Source organism: Fundulus heteroclitus, chromosome 15 (assembly GCF_011125445.2).
Source record: "Fundulus heteroclitus isolate FHET01 chromosome 15, MU-UCD_Fhet_4.1, whole genome shotgun sequence".
In the NCBI taxonomy this organism is placed as follows: Eukaryota; Metazoa; Chordata; class Actinopteri; order Cyprinodontiformes; family Fundulidae; genus Fundulus; species Fundulus heteroclitus.
Window position 1 is genome coordinate 15,953,586 of NC_046375.1, and position 22,803 is coordinate 15,976,388.

At 40.1% G+C, this 22,803-nt stretch overlaps 1 protein-coding gene across 3 annotated transcripts in view; it reads right to left on the bottom strand.

Annotated features, from left to right (window-relative positions):
* The window catches only part of nbas (NBAS subunit of NRZ tethering complex), a 251,018-nt gene that overhangs the window by 67,381 nt on the left and 160,834 nt on the right, over window positions 1–22,803 (bottom strand). For all 3 annotated transcript variants that reach the window (XM_036147528.1, XM_036147527.1, XM_036147526.1), the window contains exons 45-49: window positions 21,165–21,505; window positions 18,508–18,732; window positions 14,415–14,617; window positions 11,518–11,607; window positions 8,778–8,961 (exon numbers count right to left, since the gene is read on the bottom strand). In XM_036147528.1, the coding sequence (XP_036003421.1) occupies window positions 8,778–8,961; window positions 11,518–11,607; window positions 14,415–14,617; window positions 18,508–18,732; window positions 21,165–21,505 (1,043 nt within the window). The remainder of the gene's footprint in view (window positions 1–8,777; window positions 8,962–11,517; window positions 11,608–14,414; window positions 14,618–18,507; window positions 18,733–21,164; window positions 21,506–22,803) is intronic.

Consider the following 22,803-nt stretch of genomic DNA (forward strand, 5'->3'; position numbering starts at 1 on the left):
GCTATAACGGGATGCTTTGGAGCATAGCAAATTCATGTATTGTAATAGCCCGGTCAAAGTCTAGATCTAAATCCAAGTAAAAATCTGCGGCCGGACCAGAAATCTAATGTTCATAGACCCATTGCATCTAATCTGAATGCCCTTGAGCCATTGTGCATGAGAAGTAATTCCTCTCTCCAGATGTGCAACTTTGCACAAAGGTGCAGCTGCAATTGTGCACAGTGGTGGGGGTAAATCACTTATTATGAAATAACTTGCTGACTAAGTGGTCTGCGCATACAACTGGCGTGCGTAATAAACATGAAGCATTCGACTGCCCAAAGCTGAGTGACTGAGTTCCAGGAAGGGTAAGCTGATGCTGGCTCAAACTTCACTAATTCAGGATAAAGGCTACAAAAGGAAAAGTAAATTAAAAAAGTGCAACGACAATAAAAAAATGACATTTAATTTTTTTTTAAATAGCAAAATGTCACGAAGTGAGTTCAAGTTTAAATGACAGAAAAACAAGTGTGATGCGGTGGCTTAGTCAAGCAGCACTAAGGGGAACACTCGGGTTTAATATGCATCTTCCAGGGGCCATTTACCTCCAGACCCGAGGCCGGCAGAGTGCAGCTACCCGGCGCGTTCTGCAAAGCTCAGTTCATCCGTATTACATACACGACGCGGTGCAAGGCCAAACAGCTCAGCACCAAAACGGCGTGTCACAGCAGATGATCCATGACAGTGACAGGGCGAAAAGGCCTTGTAGCGTGAATCGATGATTGGGGCGATGAGGAGCTTGGATGATGACATTTCATGCGCGCATTCACGCATGAGCACCTGCAGGTGATTCTCTCCGCAATCCCGCTCAAGGCCGAGTAACACTTAAAGTAAACACAGGTGTGAAGACCCCTTGATGCAGTGACCTGGCTCACTTAACTGCTCGCTGGAGATTCGCATTTAAGTGTTTGAGGCCTGAAGTGGTAGTTAGCGGTGGCAATGCTGTGGGACTCAGCATTTAAGTTTAAGTAATTAAGCTTGCCTTAAACGCCGGGCAGAAATAGCGACGCATTAACAAACATTTGCCCTGACGTCATGTTTTTGTTTTTGAAATGTTACGGAGAAATTACCCTTCGTAGACCGTGGTCATTGATGTAAAGGCCACACTATTCCCAATGACTTGCACTCAGACATAACAGACCCTCCAATCTTGACAGTGGTGGCATTTGGATGCCCTGCTGTTATGACTAATCATTCAAAATTAAGTCACAAAATCTATTCCCACTGTCACCCCGCATACCCTCGATGCCTCTTTCCCCCGTATCACTCCATCCCTCCTCCATACTGCCTAAATGTCAGCATTTCAATTGGGCTCATTAATACCTTCCTTCTAAGGGGTCTCTACAGCTAAGTAGTGTGTTGGGATGCTAAATGAGGGAAGAGAGGGTGATGGATTGGAATGGTGAGTGGCTCTCCTTTTTGTTTTAATATCATCTCTGCATCTGATTTTTTTTTTATATATACATCTCTAACCCTTCATTATGCATTCCCTTTATCTTTCCAATTTCATCTTATATATCACCCGGGGTCTTTGAGAGGCGTTGGCTGTGAATCATGCGGCAGGGGTTCCCGCTGGCACCGCTCAGCTTGACACAGCCTTGACACTGATGGACTGAACGGCATCTGTCATGAGATCAATCTCTGAAACGCATTGCTGATGTCCCGCTTTGTGTATAAGGGTTTATAACATTAGCAAATGGTGGAATAGTATTGTTAATTAATCGAATTATGACATTAATTGCAAAATTACATTTGCTGACTCCATTTTCCTTGTCTTTGTTTTTGTCCATCACAATATAACTTTCACTCTCCATTAGCTTTAGCATTTTGGATAAATCTACAACAAGTGTGGGCAACTGTTGCAATCAGGTATTTAGTAAAACAGAAAATTTTACATTCATTTATTGAGTCAGAAGTTTATATACATTTCTTTTTTCTGGTTTCCAGACAATCTTGCTAACACACATCTTTTCAGGTTTGTCATGGCTTATCCAATCTAAAGTATTGACGTCATTCTCTTTAAGGCATTTTTTATGTAATTTGGTGGGATAATTATGGTTACATAATGTTCTTTCCTCTTTAGGCAATCTACATTGTGTAGGTGCACCAGCCCCCTCTGCAACAAAAGAGCCAAACAACAAAACGCTCCCGCTGCTATACTTCACAGCTGGCATGGCGTTCTTAGGCTTTCAAGTGTCTGCCATTTCCCTGAAAATGTAATGCTGATCATTCTGACCAAATGCTGTCACTTCAGTTTAATCAGACCACAGGAAATGTCTCCAGAAACTAAGGCTTTTGTTCTTGAGAGTATATCTGAACTGTAATATGGTCTTTCGTTTTTAGAGTGTAAACTTCTGTGGCCTTTCTGTCCATGTTGCGAAAGCACTTGTTTTACTGCTGAAACCAGCTTCAGTCAGCACCATTACAAGGTATTTTCCTTCTGTACTGGGGTTGATGTTCACATTTTGCACTAAAAACATTCACATTTTCAACACAGACTAGCTTCCCTCCTGACCAGCCTGTTTTTGGACATTCATGTGTTTTTATTTATATGCATATAATTAATTGAACAAATGAACGTGGCTCCTTCAGGCTTCTTGACATTGTCCACAAAAGGTTAACCAAACTACCTGAGGTACAAAATTATCGTCCTGATTCAACTCCTGACTTCTTTTGATTTTTAGGCAAGGAGTTTGTTTAAAGTGTTTCATTAAAATACATCCAAGGTGGATCAATTTTACTCAAATGTAGTAAGTTAACATGAACTGATTGAACCGAAGCTTACAAAACCCACTTCATATGGGCTATATCATATTGATTAAAGGCATAGTAACCTTGGTTAATACAAACTTCTGAATTTTAAGGAAAGTAATTAAAATGTCTAAAAAAGTCAATTTTCTAGCATTTTGAAAACAGCCCACCAAATATCACATGCAAGCTGTTCTTTATGATGAAATTTACATTGCAAAAAGACTGGATGTACATAATGTGCAGGTATGGTGAATAAATAAAAATGGTGTCATATGCACAGCCACATGCAGAATACAGGAGGAACTTGGTAGTTCAAAAAGAGAAACAGACGAGAAAACAAAACTTGTGAGAACCAGGCAGACTGTGAGGATCTGAAGATTTGCTGATGTAATGTCAAACAGGTGAGCGCAAGGAGGAAGGAACACACAGCAAGTGGATCAGATCTGTAGGAATGTACAATGCACCCGGGTACCTCTTCCCTACACTGCTGCCTGTCATCTCCATTTTTCATGTATCCGCTCTGATTCCGGTCAGCAACTTTTTAGCGGTTCCCTTTTAATTATTTTTTTTCCATTACAGATTTTATGTTTTCCTGATACTGGAAAGGATTGTATGTTGTTGTTGTTTTTTTTTTTTATGTAGATCTCTCTACATATTGTGATTCCGGCTATATGCCAACCTTTTTGTCATCTGGGACCACATTGACTTAGGTGTTCTAAAGCCAATAATATAGCTAAAAAAATAAAATAAAATCACATATCCAAGGATTTAGAAAATTACAGAAAACTTGAATAATGGTACTCAGAAATCATTATCTAACGTGATTGTTATTATTACCAATATTTTCATGCAACTGTATTTTGTTGCAGCATTTTAATTCGTGACGGCGTAGTGTGTTACCAATGGTAGCCTTTGATACTGTGGTCCCAGCTCTCTTCAGATCATTGACCAGATCCTCAATGTAGTTTGGGGCTGATTATTCATACTCCATAAAGTGAGATCTTCCATGGAGTCCCAGTGTGAGGGGCTCCATGCACTAACGGTTGTTGCATTCTCTCCAAGCTGCTCCCCTATTGTGCTCTAACCCATCCCAGGCTTGTGCAGGTCTAAAATCTTGTCTTGGGGCCTGAGAACATGTAACTGAAACTTATTTGCAGGCTCAGAAAGTCCTTGGGATGTATTTTCCATACTGGTAAAATTTGCCAGCAAGAGCTGATAAGACACACTCAGATTAAGTTATAATATTTGGGGTTTATTGGAGACTTCTTTTTGCAACAAATGAGGCTGCTTCTACAAGATTCTTGTTTCAAACAATTAACTTCAAATAATTTTGAAGCCCTCGCCAGCAGCATAAAAACACACAACCCTCTTTTTTGCTGAAAGCCTGCTTATATCTTGGAATGATAATACCACAAGCTTCTTAAAAAAGAAAAAAAGAAAAATAATTAATGTCAGAAAGTTCTATAAGACTGAGCATTTGAAAAATGTATGTTGTGATTCTTTCATTTTGATTATTGAGTTTAGTTTGATTGGCTGTTTGTATAAACTGCCACTAAAAAAAAATACAACAAAATAATTACTTTTATGATAGTATATCAAGACAAATAAAATAGTTAAATGCAGCGTTACGCTCACATTCACCACAAGGATTCTTTAACTTTGCTAATGCAGCAGCTGTTTCTGAAATATTCTGCCAATCACTTCATTATGTAAACATGAAATTTCATAAACATGTTTTGGCTTCGAGCATCCAAAGACACATCACTATGTTTTTTTTTTTTTAATTACATTAAATCTAGGTGATCATGTAGGACACCATTTTAACTAAGGAGGAAGGTCATTTCTGCCCATTGTGTCCGACATGTTATTTTTTTTAATCATGGTTGATCTCTTGTTATGATAGGTGAGGGTTGGAACGTTGTTGGATGAGTGAAGGTTTCTTCACAAAACGCATGTTAATCAAACAACCAAACCCCAGTGACACCTTCAGTACTTCTGTAAGAGCAAAGAGCTGGTCCACTGCTCTATGGCCAGGTCAAAAGTCACATAGCTCCTTGCGCGTCCGTTCTTTAAAGGAACATAGTGTAAGTTCCAGGATTTTTGCTCAAGTCTGCCCCCTCTGGCGACAGGTTGAAATGACACCAGTGTACGTGTACGAAAGAAGATTAAAAGCATCTACTGCTGTTACTGCACAGGTTGTTTAGAGGCGTAATGTCTTCTGAGGCAAGAAAGCTATAAATATTGAAGTTGGCCCAATTTCCTCGCCATGTGAATGGCCAGAGGATTTGGCTCTCTCATAAACTCACTAATCCAGCCTATAGAGGGAACTTCAGCAAATAGAGGAAAACGTATTTTACACGTCAGGCAATTGTAAATGGTAAATGCACTTGAATAGAGCTTTATCACGTCGGAAGACCCCAAAGAGCTTTACTCTACAGTCAGTCATTCACCCCTTCACACCCTGACAGTGGCGAGCTATATTTGTAGCCTGGGGCAGACTGACACATGAGAGGCTGCTGTACATTGGCGCCACTGGACTCTCTGACCACCACCAGCAGGCAACGTGGGTGAAGTGTCACACGAGACGGTCGGCTCTCTTGAGCCACAGTCGCCCCACTGATTGTAAGGTCATGTACTGGAAAGAAAATAAATACTATTTAACTCAAAAACTATGCACCTTTAACAATTGTACAGAGACTCCTTTTCAACAGACTACAGTAAACTTTACCAGGGATGGTGAGATGACCGGAAAACCCTAATTGGTCCCCCTTCTTAAACAGTGGGACAAGAGCCTTTGGTTTTTGTAATTGTGTGTTTTAAGGAAATAAATAAGATAGTTCAATGAAACTGAGTTTGATGCATAAAGAAAATGAAGCATTTTTCCGTCGTTACTTGGTAATTTAACTTAGACTGCACACTATGATTTTGAAAAACAAAAACAGGAAAATAAAGCCTCGGCTTTGTCATCATCTGCAAGCCAGTTCTGAATAAGCAGGTGTTACTATGTCACTCCTGCATTTCATTTAAGGGCCAAGGCGTTAATTTCTAATAACTTTCATAAAAAATACAGCATCCATCACAGCTTGTTTGTTTGCACCTGCGCTGCAGGTGAGAAGTACACCACGCTGAATAAATTGAAGGGGTTTTTGTCTCTGAGGTACCCTGTGGGACATCGTTAGAAGGGAGCTGTGCTGATTAGTAAAGGACCCAAAGGTTCAGGAGGGGAATAATACCAACTCGGCGTCTGTCTGCCTTCTCCCTTGTCATCTCTCAGCTCATTTGACAGTTTTTTTTTCCTAAAGCAATTTCTTTCTGCTCCTCGCCCTCTCTGTCTTCTGGCTGCGACGGGGTCAGTTCTGACTGGATCTGTGGCACGGCTTTGGGGCAACTTGCTGCCCATCGGTGGCTCGCCCTGCTTGTGGGTGGCACTAGCCTGCGTGATTAATCTCCTGCAGCTTTCAGCCCAGCCGTTAACACGTTGAAAAGTCGCTCAAATTAAAAGGCAAAACGTAATGAATAAAAGAGCGAGTTTGAATGAATGTGCTCCTGCGCGGATTAGGGTTGGGTGGCAGCTGAGCCGTGAACATGAGAAATATTTAAAAACCAACCAAAATTTAGACTAATGAAAGTTAAATCAGAGCCCTGCTACAAGAATCCCGCGAACACGTCGGGTTGCCGTGGGGAAGAGAGAAAAGAGACACACAGCATCACTTCATTTGAAAATAGACTTGCCCTTACTGCAAGATGTCTTTTACAAGATTAATTAACAGATCCCTTGGATGTACTCTACTTTAAGAGTTCATGCGTGTGTCTGCCTCAGTGTGAGTATTTCATCAAAGCCTGCCAAATGTCAGGAGTTCACCCAATTAGTTAAAGAGTCCGGGCCCACACACCATTCTACCTGAGCACACAATGGCCTGCGGTTGTGCGCATGCATTTACACATTAATTAACCAGATTCGGCCATGAATTAGTCAGTGAGATAACTTAATGACTAGCCACTCAATGGCTGGTTGCACCAGGGAGGGGAAAGGGTGTAGGCAGAGCCAGACATGTGCTGAGGCAAGATGAACGGACATGTGCCACAGAGGGCTGCCAGTAATGAATTACGACAGGAATACAGATATTTATCAGTTGGTTTTGCATCTTTGAATAAAAAATAGCTCCACTGTTTTGAATCAAAGCAGATTGCCCATGATAAACATATCTGCAAATCTAATTCAATGCACCTTCAGCTTGAAATAAAAGACAACAGAATCTCATTAAGTTCATCCTAAACCGGAGATTTGTGTAACCTAACGCCTGGTTTTACCAACCAGCATGTCTGTTGTTAGATCAAGCCTGCATCAAAATAACAAACATATCATATTAAGTGTATATTAACGGGAGAAAACATCTATAGTATCAATGTTCATAATCTGTCAGGGTTCAGAAACACAACTGCTATTTTAGAAGTTGCTTTTTAAATAATAACTGAGGATGTAAATACAGAAGCACCAGAGATGTGCTGAGTGTGACATGTTTCAAGAAATGTTGAAAGCAATCATAATATGGCATAAGTAGGACAATCCATTGCTTCTCTTTTTCTACAATTTAAGCAGAAAGTGGGCTAATTCGTAGATAGGTGTACCCTGGGTATTCCTTAATTTATTTATGGGTTTCTTCTTCCAATGAGAAAGATTTGTTCTTGTTCTACAGTGGTCTTGGTTTATAAATCTTCAGCCTTTTTAAAAGGTCTTAACATTTTTCTTTGGCTGCTCTTTCCCCTTCACGGTTCATGATCATTTTAAAATGGTTGTTTTGTTCTGATTTAAATCCATTTAAAGGCTCCAGAGCTTAAGATATTAACAACATAATCAAAGACTGATTTTAAAGTGGATCTGCAGGCACTTTTGTCCAGATCTGGAATTAATGCATCCAGGCTGATTCAGGCTCCTGTAGGCAGGGTAAAGCCTGACCTGGCATCTAAACCTGGCCTGAACAATCAGCTTGTGTTGCGGGAGGTTTCAAACAGACCATGTGTCAAACCATAGCTGCCCTTAAGTTTATACTGCCGTTTATATACCCAGGCAGCGTTTCTATGTTTTAGACTGAGGCTCAAATTGTAGAGTAGCCATTGTGCAATTAGAAGGTTGTGTGTTGGATTCCAGCTTCCCCCTTGTCACATGTTGATGTGTGATTGGGTGAATGTGGCTGTAGTGTAAACCATGACTAAAAAAGTGCTTTTTAAATTCAGCCCATTTTCCAGAGAACAATAATACAAAATGTTTCTTTCATCTTCTCATCGTTGGTTCTTATGTAAAGTCACTTTTAATAAAACAATTGTTTGCTCTGTGTAAATAATAACCACGACAGAAACTACCCACATGGCCCTGAAAAAATGTTTACATAACTGAGATTTTAGAAGTGTTTTCAGATGAATGTAAATTTCCAATAAGGATACCCACCCTCCCCCTGCTTTGTATGTATAAGGTGAGCAGATGCTCTGCCAGAGCTGCATCGCTTGTGTGCTTTTAAAATTTTTGAAGCACACGGTGCTCAATATGTTGTGGAAGATGACTAAAGAAGGACCCCCAAGTCCAAAGACAAACTTTGAAAGATCTTCAGAAAGCAGGAAAAACCAACAACAAAAAGCCTAGTGATTATTGCATCTATAAAGGATAAGAAAGCATCTCTCTGTGGAACTGTATGCAGATTTTAGGGGCACATTATTCAATTACGGCATTTCATGTTGCAGTGAGTGATTTCTTGATCCACCCCTTTACTAATTCTCTTAATTTATTCCTCTTTTCTTTCCTTAATTTCAAGGACATCCTCAAAAGAAATGGAACCAAGCCTCTTTAATCCCCTTTGAATAAATAATTTCTTTAGCTTTTTTAAAAAAAAAAGCTAAATGGGAATAAAAGTAATTTCTCGAGTACTGCAAAATTAACACTAAGTGTGCAGTGGCCACGTCCTCGCCATTACAAGCACGTGTGTTCGCTTCACCTCTCTGTCTTTGAGCACAGCCCGAGTCCTGTAGAGCAGCAGAAGACGGACGTCGCTGTCTCTGAGGTTGAAGTTACTCTCCAGGATCTGCAGGACGTCGATGCGAGGCCGCACGGGGAGGGAAGCGTCTCCACAGAATGGACGCAGCCAAGCCAGCAGGTCGTCTGAAGTCACGGCGCTGTCACTGATGGAAGAGGGGGACAGAGACAGCAGTCAGGCAGGCCAAAGGGAGATAAGGGCGGCTCAGACTGACAGGAGATGTGTGTGGGTTACTCTCAGAAGAGTTTAACAGGTTGGGTCTTTCAGGAAGAAACGGCACAAAACATATTACTTCACCCTGATAAACGGTCTAAAAACCAAAAGGGTGAGTGACATTTAAAATCCTGAGATCGTTCAGCGAAACAAAAAGCATAAAAAAAAAGTTTAATCAATAAAATCCACCATCTTACAGGCTGATCTGCTGGCATGAGGAAAGTTTGAACTTCTGCCAGTATAGTCAGCACTCGATAAGAGCTGCCAAAAATATCATTGTTACATGAAAATTTTTAGAAATCTATTGATTTTACTTCTCGTTCAATTAAATTGAGTATGGACTGTTTTGGCATCAATAATCAGTCAGACCTTGAAATGAGCTAAAAGAAGCTAAAAGCCACTGAATTATAGTTATTGGCTTAATAAAATGCATTCTAAGCAGGAAATATGGGGAATAAATGCATCTCACTACGACTAGGTCTTAAAATGTCAAACACAATTTTAAGTGGAAAGCATTGTGGTATATTACACAGGTAATTGTGTAATACTTTTATTCTGCAGGTTAAATAATGAATCAAACCCAGGGCATAATTCAGAGAATATATATATATATATATATATATATATATATATATATATATATATATATATATATATATCCAGTTCAGTAGCATTAGTAACGTCCAAATAAGGATTTTTTTTCTTCATCCCTTCGACTGATCAGAATAAATTTAAGTTTACAAACTTATGATAAAAAAATTACAGCTCAACCTCTGATTTAAGATTAAGCTCGATAACATGTGGGGCAAAATCAGTTGCTTTGAAGAGCAACAAAAGAGGGCTACATTTTATCAGAATTGTATTGTCCAGTGCTCTGTCTGTTGCACTTTGTACCAACCATAGTTTTCTGCAGGCCAGCCTTTAACATCCTGCCCCAGCTGATGATGATGTGCACGTTTTCTTTCTGTTGTACTTGCTGATAATTTGTCTCGTAAGATATTTCAGCGAGGTTCCATTATTTATGTGCAAAGGGGGAAAAAAAACTAAGAGAGTGGTGCTTCTGGTTCATAAACCTTGCACTTTGCTTTGAATGTCACCACATTTATTGAGCAGGGTTTCATCGACTCTCTACACGACGCCCCATGACATGGACAGCTCTCTGGGGAGGTCTAAGCTCCACTGACACTGACAGACAGTATAGTATAGTGTCTCAATGAAAATCATCATTAAAGAAAAACAGATTTTGTTAGATTGACACAATAATGTGCGCAGGCTGAATTACAGTTTTGCAAATGGTCTGTGATTGGTGAAAATGAACAAGCTGCATGACTCACTGGCTAACACTATGTTAGCCAGTGAGTCAGACATGAAAACGCAGGCAGAACAGCACCTGGGAATGAGATACAAGTTTGGTCAATAAACGTTCCCTACAAAACTTTTACATAACTTTCTTGTTTGAGCGCTGGATTTCATTCAGGTTAAGGTCTGGATTTTGACTGGGCTATAGAAACCCTAATTCTTTTGCCTTTTCAGCCATGCTGTTGTGAATTTGCTGATGTGCTTTGGGTCATTGTTTTGCTGACCTTATCCTGCTTCCCTGATTTATGGAGAGCAACAACATTTTCAAGATATACACAACCCGACCGTTAAAAGAGGGCATATTCAAAATCTAACCTCAAGTCCACAAGATTAACGATTAGCATTCAGTTCTTATGCTCCACTTATCAGGAACAAACTCCCAGAAGACTGTGACAGTGCTGAAACCCTGAGTTCCTTTAAATCAGGGGTCACCAACATTTTTGAAACGGAGAGCTACTTCATCAGTACTGTGTCATACGAAGGGCTACCTGTACTGACCTTTGAACCACAAGAGTCTAAGCTCACCTTAAGTTTAGGTTATATAAATATGTTTTTAATGCTTTTGTCATTTTTAAATCTATGTAAACACAAGTATGATTAAAAGGAAGAACAGCTGAATAAAATAGCATTTTAAATGCAGCTCACTGGATTGTTGTGCTATTTATTTATTTATTTATTTGAAGAGGCTTGAGGGCACCACATGTGGTCCTTCGGCCCGCAGGCACCATGCTGGTTGCAGTACAACTTTTTCTTGACCTACTGCTACTATTCCACTGCGAAGGGCTTTCCTCTGTATGTTTTCTTTTCTCATGTTCTTTTCATGTACAGCTCTTTGAATTGTCTTGTTACAGAAATGTGCTATACAAATAAAGTTTCCTAGCCTAATAAGATTAAACTTTGGGGCGTGCTCCGATGGCGCAGGGTTGTGAGCACGATCCATGTACGGAGGCCTTAGTCTTTGACGCGGCTGATCCGGGTTTAATTTCGTCCCCCCTCTCTCAAACCCTCTTTCCTGTCAGCCTACTTTGTAAAAATGAGCCACTAGTGTTACAAAAAAAACAGAAAAGGAATATTTAAAAAAGATTAAACTTTGATTTTGGTTTTGGGAAGGGGCACCGATGTAACCTACCCGCTCTGCACATTGTTGTGCACAGATGTCACCACCGCCTCCAAGACTCTGAGGGGTTGAGGGTAATTTTTCAGGGCATTTTGGTCCCCACTGAAAAGAAAATAACATTAAAATACTCAGTTAAAAAAATGCAGAATTATAATTATATTTACCATAAAGTCAACAAACATCAAGTAAAAGGAAAAACAAATTAAATGATTTCTTGTTTGCCACAATTTCAGTAAGAACTGACTCTGGCAGCAATCAAATGTTTAAAGAAAACAGGCAACATGAGCCAGACAAAGCATTAAATCAATCTGTGGTGCAAACAAGCTCGGTAAATTTACCACGATCAGATCATTTAAAGCTAAAAGAGAATTTTTCACATCAAATAAGTTGTAAGTTAAATGGATTTAAAGGCACAACCTAGCAACTTGAAAGAGTAACTGGGAGCGTCATTAGTGTGTTTCTGTTTTTGCGGTCCTGGCATCTGCAGCATTTCCTGTGTTGCTGCTGGGATTGTATCCATGCAAAGACAACTCATGTCTTGGCATGTATAGATCACAAAATACACAAATGCTCTTCCAAATAGGAGCAAGATGACACAGCAGTTTCTCTTTTTGCATTTTCCCATTTAGATTTTCTCCTTTAAAACACACACACACACACACACACACACACACACACACACACACACACACACACACACACACACACACACACATAGTGGTTATGACAGATACAAAATACGGCCATTAGTGTAAGGCTTGGCTCTGCATGCTGCACCAGACCAGAAAGCTTTTTGGGGGAGCCAAAACCCAGACTGGCTCATTCATAACTGCCAAACACTTCAGGAAAGCCCTACGACAATAGGTAATGGCCTATTCCTGAATCATACGAACATGAAAAAGTTAATCCACCACTAATTACATACAGCAAACCTCTATGCAAGCAGACATCCAACCAATAAGCTGACAAACGGAAGTTCAGATGAAATCTGGAGGAGGACATCTCTATGAGGCTGCATTAATTACAGGGAGATAATGAATCAGAGGGAAAAAGCAGAAAAAAATGCATGCATGCAAGAGAGAGATTGTGTGTGTTCCCTACGCATCGTGCCTGCACGTCTGCATGAATACAAATGAGAGTCTGCGGATGTGCACGATTATCTTCTGGTGGCGTGTAAATGCAGGTGCCATTAATCTGCACCATGCACCATTGAGCAGCCATAAAACGCAGGAAATGATGCAGGATTATAATCAAGGTGATTGGTGCTCATTTATCAACCCAATCAGACGGGCAGATTATATCTGGCTCCATCGGTACAACCATAGAGGTCCACAAGGCAGAAAGGGCAACAAGAATTAACAAGTTTTAGGTCATTTCTACAACCCAGAATCTCCTCATTTCTCTGTTTCTTTCACCAAGTAATGACCGTGCAAAGTTTTTGCACGCCAAGTCATACAATATCGGAGTATTTGCCATGGCTTTTAAATCTAGCAGCTCCGCAGGCATGTCAGCACGAATCATCTCTCCGTTCCTTCTGAGTGCTCAGAGCTGAACTCCCACAGGCAGCTTCTGTACGTTGGGGCTTCTCTTTTGACAGGATTCTTCCCAACAACACGCTGAGCTTGGAGTGGACCGATATGCTGAATATTTTCTGATAAGTGCCAACAAAGATCAAGCCGTGGGTAGCGTGTTTAGGTGGCCTGATCTCTAAGTCTGCCATTTATTCATATATAGATTTAAGACATGTTTTGTTCCATTTTGTTTGAGTATAATTTTGTAGGATAGGTATGAAAATAGAGCAAAAGGGATGATGATGATGATGTTGTCTGGCAGGCATTTATAAAGAATAAAAAAAAAGATGGGAAGAAAAATAAAAGATATTGATTTTCTTCCAGCCAGCCAAAAAAACACTGCAAAATAATTGTATCTGCAAGTAGAAAAACTAGGATTTCTGTAACAATTATTAAACCTAATGAGGCTCATGTTCACATTTATAGCCAACATAGTGTTGTCTGTACTATTCTGCTTCAGCTGAAATAAGAAAACAGCTAGGCGTCCTTAATTAAAAGCTTCTTACTGCATTTTGAAACGCCACTGTGTGAAATGCGTTTCTGAGTAAGGGTTCCAGGCAATTAAAGCACATTTATATACAGCGGCTAATTTTAGGTTTAGTTGAGTTCTGATTCTCAGCATTATTTAAACATCAATAAAGCAAGGAACCCCGGGGGCTTTCACATACATTTCATTTTAAAGTGATAGGTTTCCAAATGCAGAAAGTCAGCATGGTAAATTAGCAATTTAAGTATGTCCTGGCACAGGAGTAAGATACTGTTTGCTCACTAATGTTCTCTTGCAAACCAAAGAGTAATACGAATAAACCCACCATCTTTCAAGTGTTTTTATGAAACTATTTGGAAAACGTTCCACTTCACAATTTGTGCAACTTTTTGTTGATCTGTCACACACAAAACAAATAATAAAGCATTGGTTTCCCGCAGCTGTGATTTTGATAGTTGCAACAGCTGAAATACAACTTAGATTCAGATTCAAGGTACACTCATGCATGTTCCCACAATGTCACACAAAAAGCATTTTTTTTCTAACAAATTGCTTTTTGAAGCTCTTGAATTTTAGATTACAAATTAAACACCTTCTGATGAGTGTTTTTTTAAACAGTCAAACCAGTTAGGGTAAACTGTTGCATTCTGAAGAGATTAACTTAGAAGTGTGATAGTTGCTGCTCCCCTACTAAGAGCCGTTTAATCTCAAACATCTGCAGGGAACCATTCCTCTATCGATATCCTTCAGACAACAGAAATTCAATTCAGTTTTAATGTATATTCTGGATTGCTTGCTTGAGTTCTCGATGTTTTATGAGCTGAGAAACAGAGGGAAACTGATTTTTTTACCTGAGTGCTGCTACGACCCTCTGCACAGCCTCTTCAAGCACATTTTTGACAGACAGGCGGAGCGGTCCGACAGCCACGCGAAGAAGCTCTTTAATCTGCTCCAGAGGATGTCCGTCAGTCGCCATTGTGACTGCTAGCTCGCAGATTTTAGTTCTTTCAGAGCGCGACAAATCGTAAAGCTGACTGTAGCGCTGACGCTGTTCCTGGAATAGAGAGGAAGAGAGTGGAAAGCAGTAGAAACGAGAGCAGAGTCTGTGGTAGGGTAACGTTTAAATAAACCGGGCCTGGTTAGCGTTATGGGTAAAAAAACAACAAAACTATATTGATTCAAATGGGGTTAAACATGTTTTTATCCAACATCACAGACCTTTTCAGCTACACGTAAAGCAGTTAGCACTTTTTTTCCCTGGGGTTGATCCCATTTCCTGGGGTTGATCCTAGAGCTCCTTAAATCGAAATGTTGCCTTGAGATTTCTTTAACCTTTCTGCCTGTAAAGACGTGTGTCTTGCCGATACAACCCTATTCTTACTTTCCCCTAATGTATTCCATTAGAGATGCTGGTACGGAAGACGTCCATTCAACGATCCATTATGCACTTTGATCAAGACACTAACATTCCTGATCGTAACTTAACCCACAGTACGGTTTATAATCAAAAAAATGGCTCTTTTTATGTTACCAAGACAACATTAGGGACTTGACACTGATATCTCATCATCGTTCCTTCTGTTGAAACGAGAAAGAGATCATTTACATGGGATACTTCATCATAATGTTATATCCATCAGCGTTGCGGCAGCTAAAGACTGAGGAGTTTCAGAATGGATAACATTTTCATGCAGCAGTCTCACCATGGTCCCCGACGCTCACGGCAATATAGTCTGAGGCCGAGCGCCTGATGAAAAAAACGCAGCGATTTTGGTAATATGCCAATTAGGTGCAATGATGACGAGAGAATGTGCTATGATATTAAACTTTCATCAGTCTTTGCTCCCGTTCTCTGAGGAATAGAAACAACGGCGCAGCAGTTGACTTTTTCTAATGTTTTTTGTTTTTTTTTACAGAGAACAGACTTTGATTTGGATATTTATTCTAGTTTAGCAATTTCTAACCTTTCCGAATGTTTGCACCACTAATGCATATGCATCTTACAGTATCTGGCAAACCTATTCCCACCACTGGAACGTGTTCACATTTGTTACAAGATTTATTTTTGATTTTAAGCGGATAGACAAGCACAACGCTTTTTTGGGTTTTACAAATACAAATCTGAATAATGTGGGATGCATTTATATTAATTTAACTGGCTCTCAGACATCTAAACACCTAAAATTCTGCTGATTCGGTTTTCTTTTTGCAATGTAGCTCAGGTTCAATCAGACTGGATGGAGAAAAGCTATTTTAGGTCCACAATTGTATCCCTCACCTGTCTTCCTTCATGATGTTGTCTGTTTACTAATGTTCTCCCACACAACTTCAAGGAACGGTTGTATTTATACTAAGAATTTTTAAAACACATTTGGACGGTGTTTGCTCCCTGAGTGACCTCTAAAGGCAATTGGTGGAGCTACATTTTATTTAAGGGCTTCAGAGTAAATGGGTTTAGTAGAAATAGACGTCACAGATTTTTCTCTGTTAAAAATTAGATTTAATTAAATTTAGATTAATGTATCAGTTTCCTTACATGTTATAATCACGCACTTCATTGTGCTGGTCTATCACCATAAGGCCCGAGAAAATACACTGAAGTTTGTGAATGTAATGGGACAAGTGGTCTACATATTTTTGTAATCAGCGTTTACATATAAAATCCACAGCATGTATGCTCCTAATGCCAGATCAATGCACCTGTTGTTGCAGTGGGTCATGTCCATTTGATAAATGCCCCCTTATAGCCTAAGAGAACATACAGAGCTCCAGCTATCCATCTTTCTCTCCCTATCTGGCCTTTCCTGCTCCTTAATATGCTTTTTATCCTCCAAAGATCCTCTAAGGATGCAATCGCTTCACCCCGCGAAGGAGTACAAGTTCTATTAAAGGGGATAACGAGTCCGATAACATGTTCTGCACACATGCACCCGTGACTCTGCCTCAACGCTGTGCCTCGTAATGCTTGTATCTTCGCCTCTATTATGGAGGATTTGTGCTCTTAAACACAGATAAATCAGGGGCTAAATATCACCAACTTACACGGTGCGGTGGTCAAGCCAGTTCTCGGTGCAGCCTGATGGTCGCATAGCAACACCCAGCTCGCCAAATCATAATGTGCTGATTCTGTGGCCTCGCAGTCGTGCAGTGTTTACACATGCGCACGGGCACAGTGAGGGGACAGAGGGGTTAAGCCGGCGTGACTTTACTTAATGAGATACAGCATGGTGCAAGTGGCATGTATACGTCCGTACGGAGGGGGGCTCATTTTAAACAGCAGCCAGTAGATTTACATTAATATACCCTTGACTGGCCCCTGTGAGGCCGGGAAGAGCTTAGCAGAGCAGAACCGGCCAGGATATGCAACCACGTATACGGAATAAACACTCGCAAACACCATCTGGAGGTCAAACTAAAGGCCACCTCATGGTAGGGAAATGAGAAATGTCCGTGTGTGTGTGTGTGTGTGTGTGTGTGTGTGTGTGTGTGTGTGTGTGTGTGTGTGTGTGTGTGTGTGTGTGTGTGTGTGTTTGTCACAGGACGTCAAAGACACTCAAAAGACTGGCAGTCTGGCCAACCTGCCTGTTGCTTCCATGCAGTGTAATACTTTATATACCAGCACACATTAAAATCTCTTAGTACAGGTGAGGAACTTTCACTAGAGAGGTAACCTGTAAATTTGGACTGTTTAGAGCTGATTGGCTCAATACAAATTGAGCCAGAAGTTACCTTGTAGTTACAATATTTTGGCTTTTGTGATTCAGAAATCCAGCTTGCTCCTTATTTTCATTAAAAATTACCAATGTTTTTTTCTAAAGCTAAAGGACCATGAGGGAGGGAGTCATGGAGAGGTTAGTTAATTTATTTACATTACCAATTATTTTTCATAATTTTATAAAAAGCAGATTAAAAATATTCAATGTTATTGGACAGCCTAGATGTTTTGTCTTGAGGAAAACAAAACATCTTACGATCAAACATTATTTCCACTGTCAAGCATAGTGGCTGAGAGCCAATTGTTTTGGGCTTGTGTTGACTGAGCACCTTGAGATCACTGAGGAAACCTTCAACCCAATATCAACGTTTTCTAGTCAAATGTAAGGTTGTATGGTTGAATAAGAAAAGTAAGGTTTTCCAATGGCACAGTCAAAGTCCAGACCTCAACATGACTGAAAAAATGATGTTCAACCTTTAGAGCACAGGTGTCAAAAGTCCGGTCCTCAAGAGCCGGTGTCCTGCAACCTTTAGATGTGTCCCTGATCCGACACACCTGAGTCAAATAATCAGGTAATTAACAGGACAATGAAGAAGCTGACTGCATACTGAGGAGCTAATTGTGCCATTTCACTCAGGTGTGTGGGACCAGGGAAACCTCTACAAAGTTTCAGGACACCGGCCCTCGAGGACTGGAGCTTGACATAAACTACTTGCAAAAATAAAAGGTCTCAAGATCTCAATAAACTACAGCAACGCAATAAATCTCTAACGTCTTTTTAGCTCGTCAAAGGATACAATTAAAATCAGCCACGTCTTTGACTACAAATAATTGTGTTTCAATCTATTTTGGATGGGGGAAAAAAAGTGACAAACTTATGAGTACCTTGTTGAAAACATTAACATTAATTGTTAATGTTTCTGTGTTCCAGAGGAAACACAGAAGTAAAACCATTTAAGAAGCCATTTGCACTGCTCTGCTTTGTACTTCTAACAAAATTATGGTATTACAATATTATAGCAATGCTCTTTTTATGCAATACTACCAATACTTACCATATGAACAACATTTAGAGGTTCTATAGAAAATTCATTAGGAGAAACTTTTCTTTAAAATCTTACATTGTTTTTTTTGTTTTTTTAATGGATACATTTGACACATTGTTGCATACAGAGAAATTCTCATCTTCAAAGAACAAGATAGCCGTGGCTGCGGCAGATGTGGCCTACCTGCTGGCTGTCTTTGAGTGACAGGACGAAGGCATGACTCAGAGTGTCCAGGTGGGCCTGAGATTGCTGCAGGTGTGCGAGGGCCTCTTCAAAAGTCATTCCTGTTGGGTCCGTACCTTCCTGCTCTGAGCTATTATCGCCTCCTTTCTTCCTGCTCTTCTCGGCCAGCTGGCGCAGGGCTCTGGAGGCTCGCTTTATCACCTCCGACCTCGCTTGGACGCTCAGCTGGACGGGGGATGGAGTACATGGAGGGTCAAAGAACGGAGGAGGATGAGAAACGTGAGAGGGAAAGCAAATGAGGTGGGAAGATTGAGATCAAATTGAGCAGAGAGAGGGAGGACGGGATTGACAGTTGATATTTATTAAGTCCGCACTTAACATGTTGAAGATACCCAGTCGATCTGGATGAAAATAACATCAGGAGTCTGAAGTGTATGTGTGCGAGACATCTTAGAAGTCAGGCTGATGTGATTGATTTTATTCAGCGTGAGCAGGTTAACTATTCATGCGTAGAGGAGAGGGCCTTTGGCTGTAGGTTTTACCTTCTTACATGAAAGTCGACAGCCGTCGACAAGCTTAGCGCACATACACAATCAAGCTGAGGTGGACACAATAACATTATCTGGATTCATAGCTGCCAATTCCTATTCAGCATAAAAGGTGTTCTGGATATTTTCCACCAAGCCCATCAGAACTTTCCTCCACCTACACAGGATGGACTTTCAGATTTAGAGCCAAGACAAAATCTTAAAATGTATTGTTAAATTGTTAAACCAATTTAAGACTTTGTTTAAACAGGCTTTTTGCTTAATTTGTTAAGCGTTATTTAATGCGTTTTTTTTTTTTTATCAGCACTTAATTAAAAAAGTTTGCTAATTTATTGGTTTTCTGTGCACCTTTGCTGGCTTTGTCTGTGAAAGGCACTTGAATATATTTTACTAATAAAATTCTATGTTTTTATTAAATTCATGTCATAAATCTAAATTTTATTAATCTAAAAATGGCTATTTTTTTCTAATTAAATGTACATATACATCTGTAGATATGTATATATGGAAACACATGCAAAGATACATCTACATATAGATAGATCTATGAGTACAGAGAATTAGAAATAAACTAACTGAATTCAAAGTTCAATCTTCAACTTGATTAAGGAAAAAAAAAACACCCAGTGTAAAATATTTAGGTTCTGAGTTGACAAGTTAACACTTTTTAGACTTTGAATTAGAGATTGGCGAAAACTTGATTTGGATGCAACTGACAGAGGCCTGCAAAAGGGAAACAAAAGTAAGTAAATGTTTTATTTAAATTGTGATGAAATGCCTATGGAATTAATATTTTGAAATAAGATAATTACATATACTGCACTTGGAATAAGATGATGGAGATGAGTTGTTCAAAAAGTTGAAAAATTTTCTTCCATTGGAAGGTCATTTACACTTGCCTGTTCAAATCAAGGACAAATTCACTCTTTTCAAGAACATTTTTCTCACTTTTAGTTCCCTTTTTGCAGTGCGGGGAATGAGCGATATGGCCCACTACTGGGTAGGGTTACTTTTGCACGGCGCTGCATTACCCAGGCAGATCAGTCTGTGTTAAATTGTAAATTCAGGTACTGTATGACACCGAGAAGGTTTATCTAAAATCAATACTTCAAGAGGAAGGGAGGGTGTCATTGCTTGGAGTTTCTCTTCATAAAATTCATCCAGTTGGAAGAATGACAAACCCCAGTTATCCATCTCACCTCTTAGCTGTGCAAGAAATTGATCGGACTTCATTGTGGAGAGCAAAGTAGCACTAAAAGGTCAGCTGTAGTCCCTGATAGTGAGACGGGTTTGGATTCGTTTTATTCTTGAAAAGCTCAAAAAAGAAGGGAAGAAAGGGAAAAGAAAGGCTGCGTGTTTCTGAGAGGTAATCTGCATGTTAAAGACCAGAGGGAAAACTGTGCCTGGTGGAACTCGGAGTTTAATTGGGTCTGAAGTAGAGAGGGATCAATTAAACCTCATATTTCCAGGGAATGAGGAGGAACATAAGGGAAAAATGGGGGGAAAAAAGCAAAGGTTTTAAGAGGGGAGCGGGGTGCCAGGAAGAAAAAAGACACAGTGGGCTACTATTGATAAGGTGCACTGAGGCACTTTAATTCTTCCGCAGGACAATTTCTCACAGAGCTGTAATTATGTGTCTGACATTTCCAGGGAAATTTCATAATTTCTTTTATAAATCAGTGCTGGTATGGGTTTTTGAGGCCTCGGAGTTTGAAGAGGTGAGCAGAATAACTCGCCTGAAATTAGCGAGGGGGCTTTTGACAAATTCAAAATGAGGCTGGAGGCGCAGGAGAAGATCAGCTCCGCCATGAAGGGTAGGGAGGGAGAAACATGACAGGTTGATGTAGTGACTAAAAATCCCCACAAGCCTTCCTCCTGCACAATATGAGTGCTGCCTGGGTGGCAGTCTGGAAGCAGCCGCAGCGAATGCCACAGTTACAAATGTGTGTGCCCAGCTCCCACCGGTTCCTGTCTGATACTATCAGAGGGGGGAAAAAAATAAAGTACAAAAATCGTGTTCCACGCTGCTGCTCTGCTTTTTCATCTTTTCTGTTTGGCAAATATCGATTCGTATGGAAAAAGATGGCAAAACCTGTCGAAGCGGCTTACATGTTTGGCTGCGTCGGGAGAGAACGTGATGCTGTCCAGGAAGCTGATGGCATCTGCGGGGACTAGTCTGTCAAGGTACTTGGCACAGGCGTCGTAAGCATGCAGGTAGTCCTGCTCACTCTGTGGGGGTCTTTTCAGCAGCTGTGGGTCACCTTTCCAAAACAGTTTCTGCAGCCACACTGCGTGCACCGCACTGGGGGAGACGGTCGCCCTGCCGCCTCCGGGCAAAGGCAGCCGATTGGAGAGCTTAGAGATGGACAGAACGTTCTGACTGGTCAGGACCGGCTGCAAGGTGCCCAATGGATCAGACGACTCGTCGGTCAGCTTTCTGTAGTTTACACCTGCAAACACCAAGGATAAAAAAGATAGATATTAAAACTAAAAGTAGAACGCTTGTCTTTACTGAAGCCAGAATAACTATTTGACCTAAATGTGATTCTTTAATTTGCACGTCACATCATGTGGCCCTTTTTCCAAGTGCGTATAAAAAAAAAAGTATATGACAAAATAGATTTACATTTTTTATTATATATCAAAACTTCTTCATACAACTTTTGAAGACATTAAATGTTCTCAGTTTGTTAAAAATAACATTTCATCATGTCCTACTCTGTTTAGCTGCATCCCCAAACATTGACGTTTGTGTTTGTATGAAGCATTTCGCAAGTCACTGCAGGTTTTATCTCAAATGTGGTAATTAAACAAATCTATTTAGGATTAAGTGCCCTGCTCATCCTAACGGTATACGTGATAAAGATGAAGCGGACGCCTCGTGCACAAAGCTGACTGACTCAGAGCCCTAGGAAGGATGAGCTGACACTGGCTCAGCTTCATCGTTCATATTGTGACATAGTATGAGAAAGTTTAACAGCATTAATACTGTTTGCACTGTATTTTGTACATTTTTATGGTTTGGGGCGTTGATTAGTTTTTCACACCATATCATTTTTGTCTCATCTCAAACTTAGATTTACAGTAAATGATTTTATTACCTAGGAAAGACTAGATCATTCATACAATACAAATCCTACACTTGACTGAGGGAGTACTTTGGGTTTTTTTTAAACGAGTATTAAGCAGCTTTTAGGCCAACAGAATAATTGGGTGACCGTAATGAAGCAAACAATTGTTTGTCTGGTTTATCCTTTTCAAAAGTCCAAAAAGAAAATAAGTAAATATTATCTCAAGTCTTTTTTGCCAATTCAATATTTATTTAAAAATGAGAACTTGTTTGTTCTTCCTCTAAAGTCCCAGAAGCGGTGTCACTGACTGATCCGTGCAAATCCATCAGCTGTTACGAAAAAATAATACAAATTCTCCCTCCCACTTGATCTGCTATTTAAAATCTTTGGGGGGAAAAAAAAAAAAAAACTTCCTCTGCCATGCTTTGGCTAAAGTTCTTCTTTTCTATTCTTTACCTTGACCGTGTTTCTGGTCACTTGACACCTCGTACTTCTGGAAAGACCACGGAGGCGGAGGTACTTATGCAGGTTGTCACTGAAGGATAATGGCCTCTACCTTGGTTACTGTTAAACTGTTCTCCTTTTTTTCCCCTTTTAATTTGCGCATTTTGTTCTCCTCTCTGAAATTCCTTTTTTTTTTCTGAATCAACTGTTACAACTGTCAAATAGATATTTTT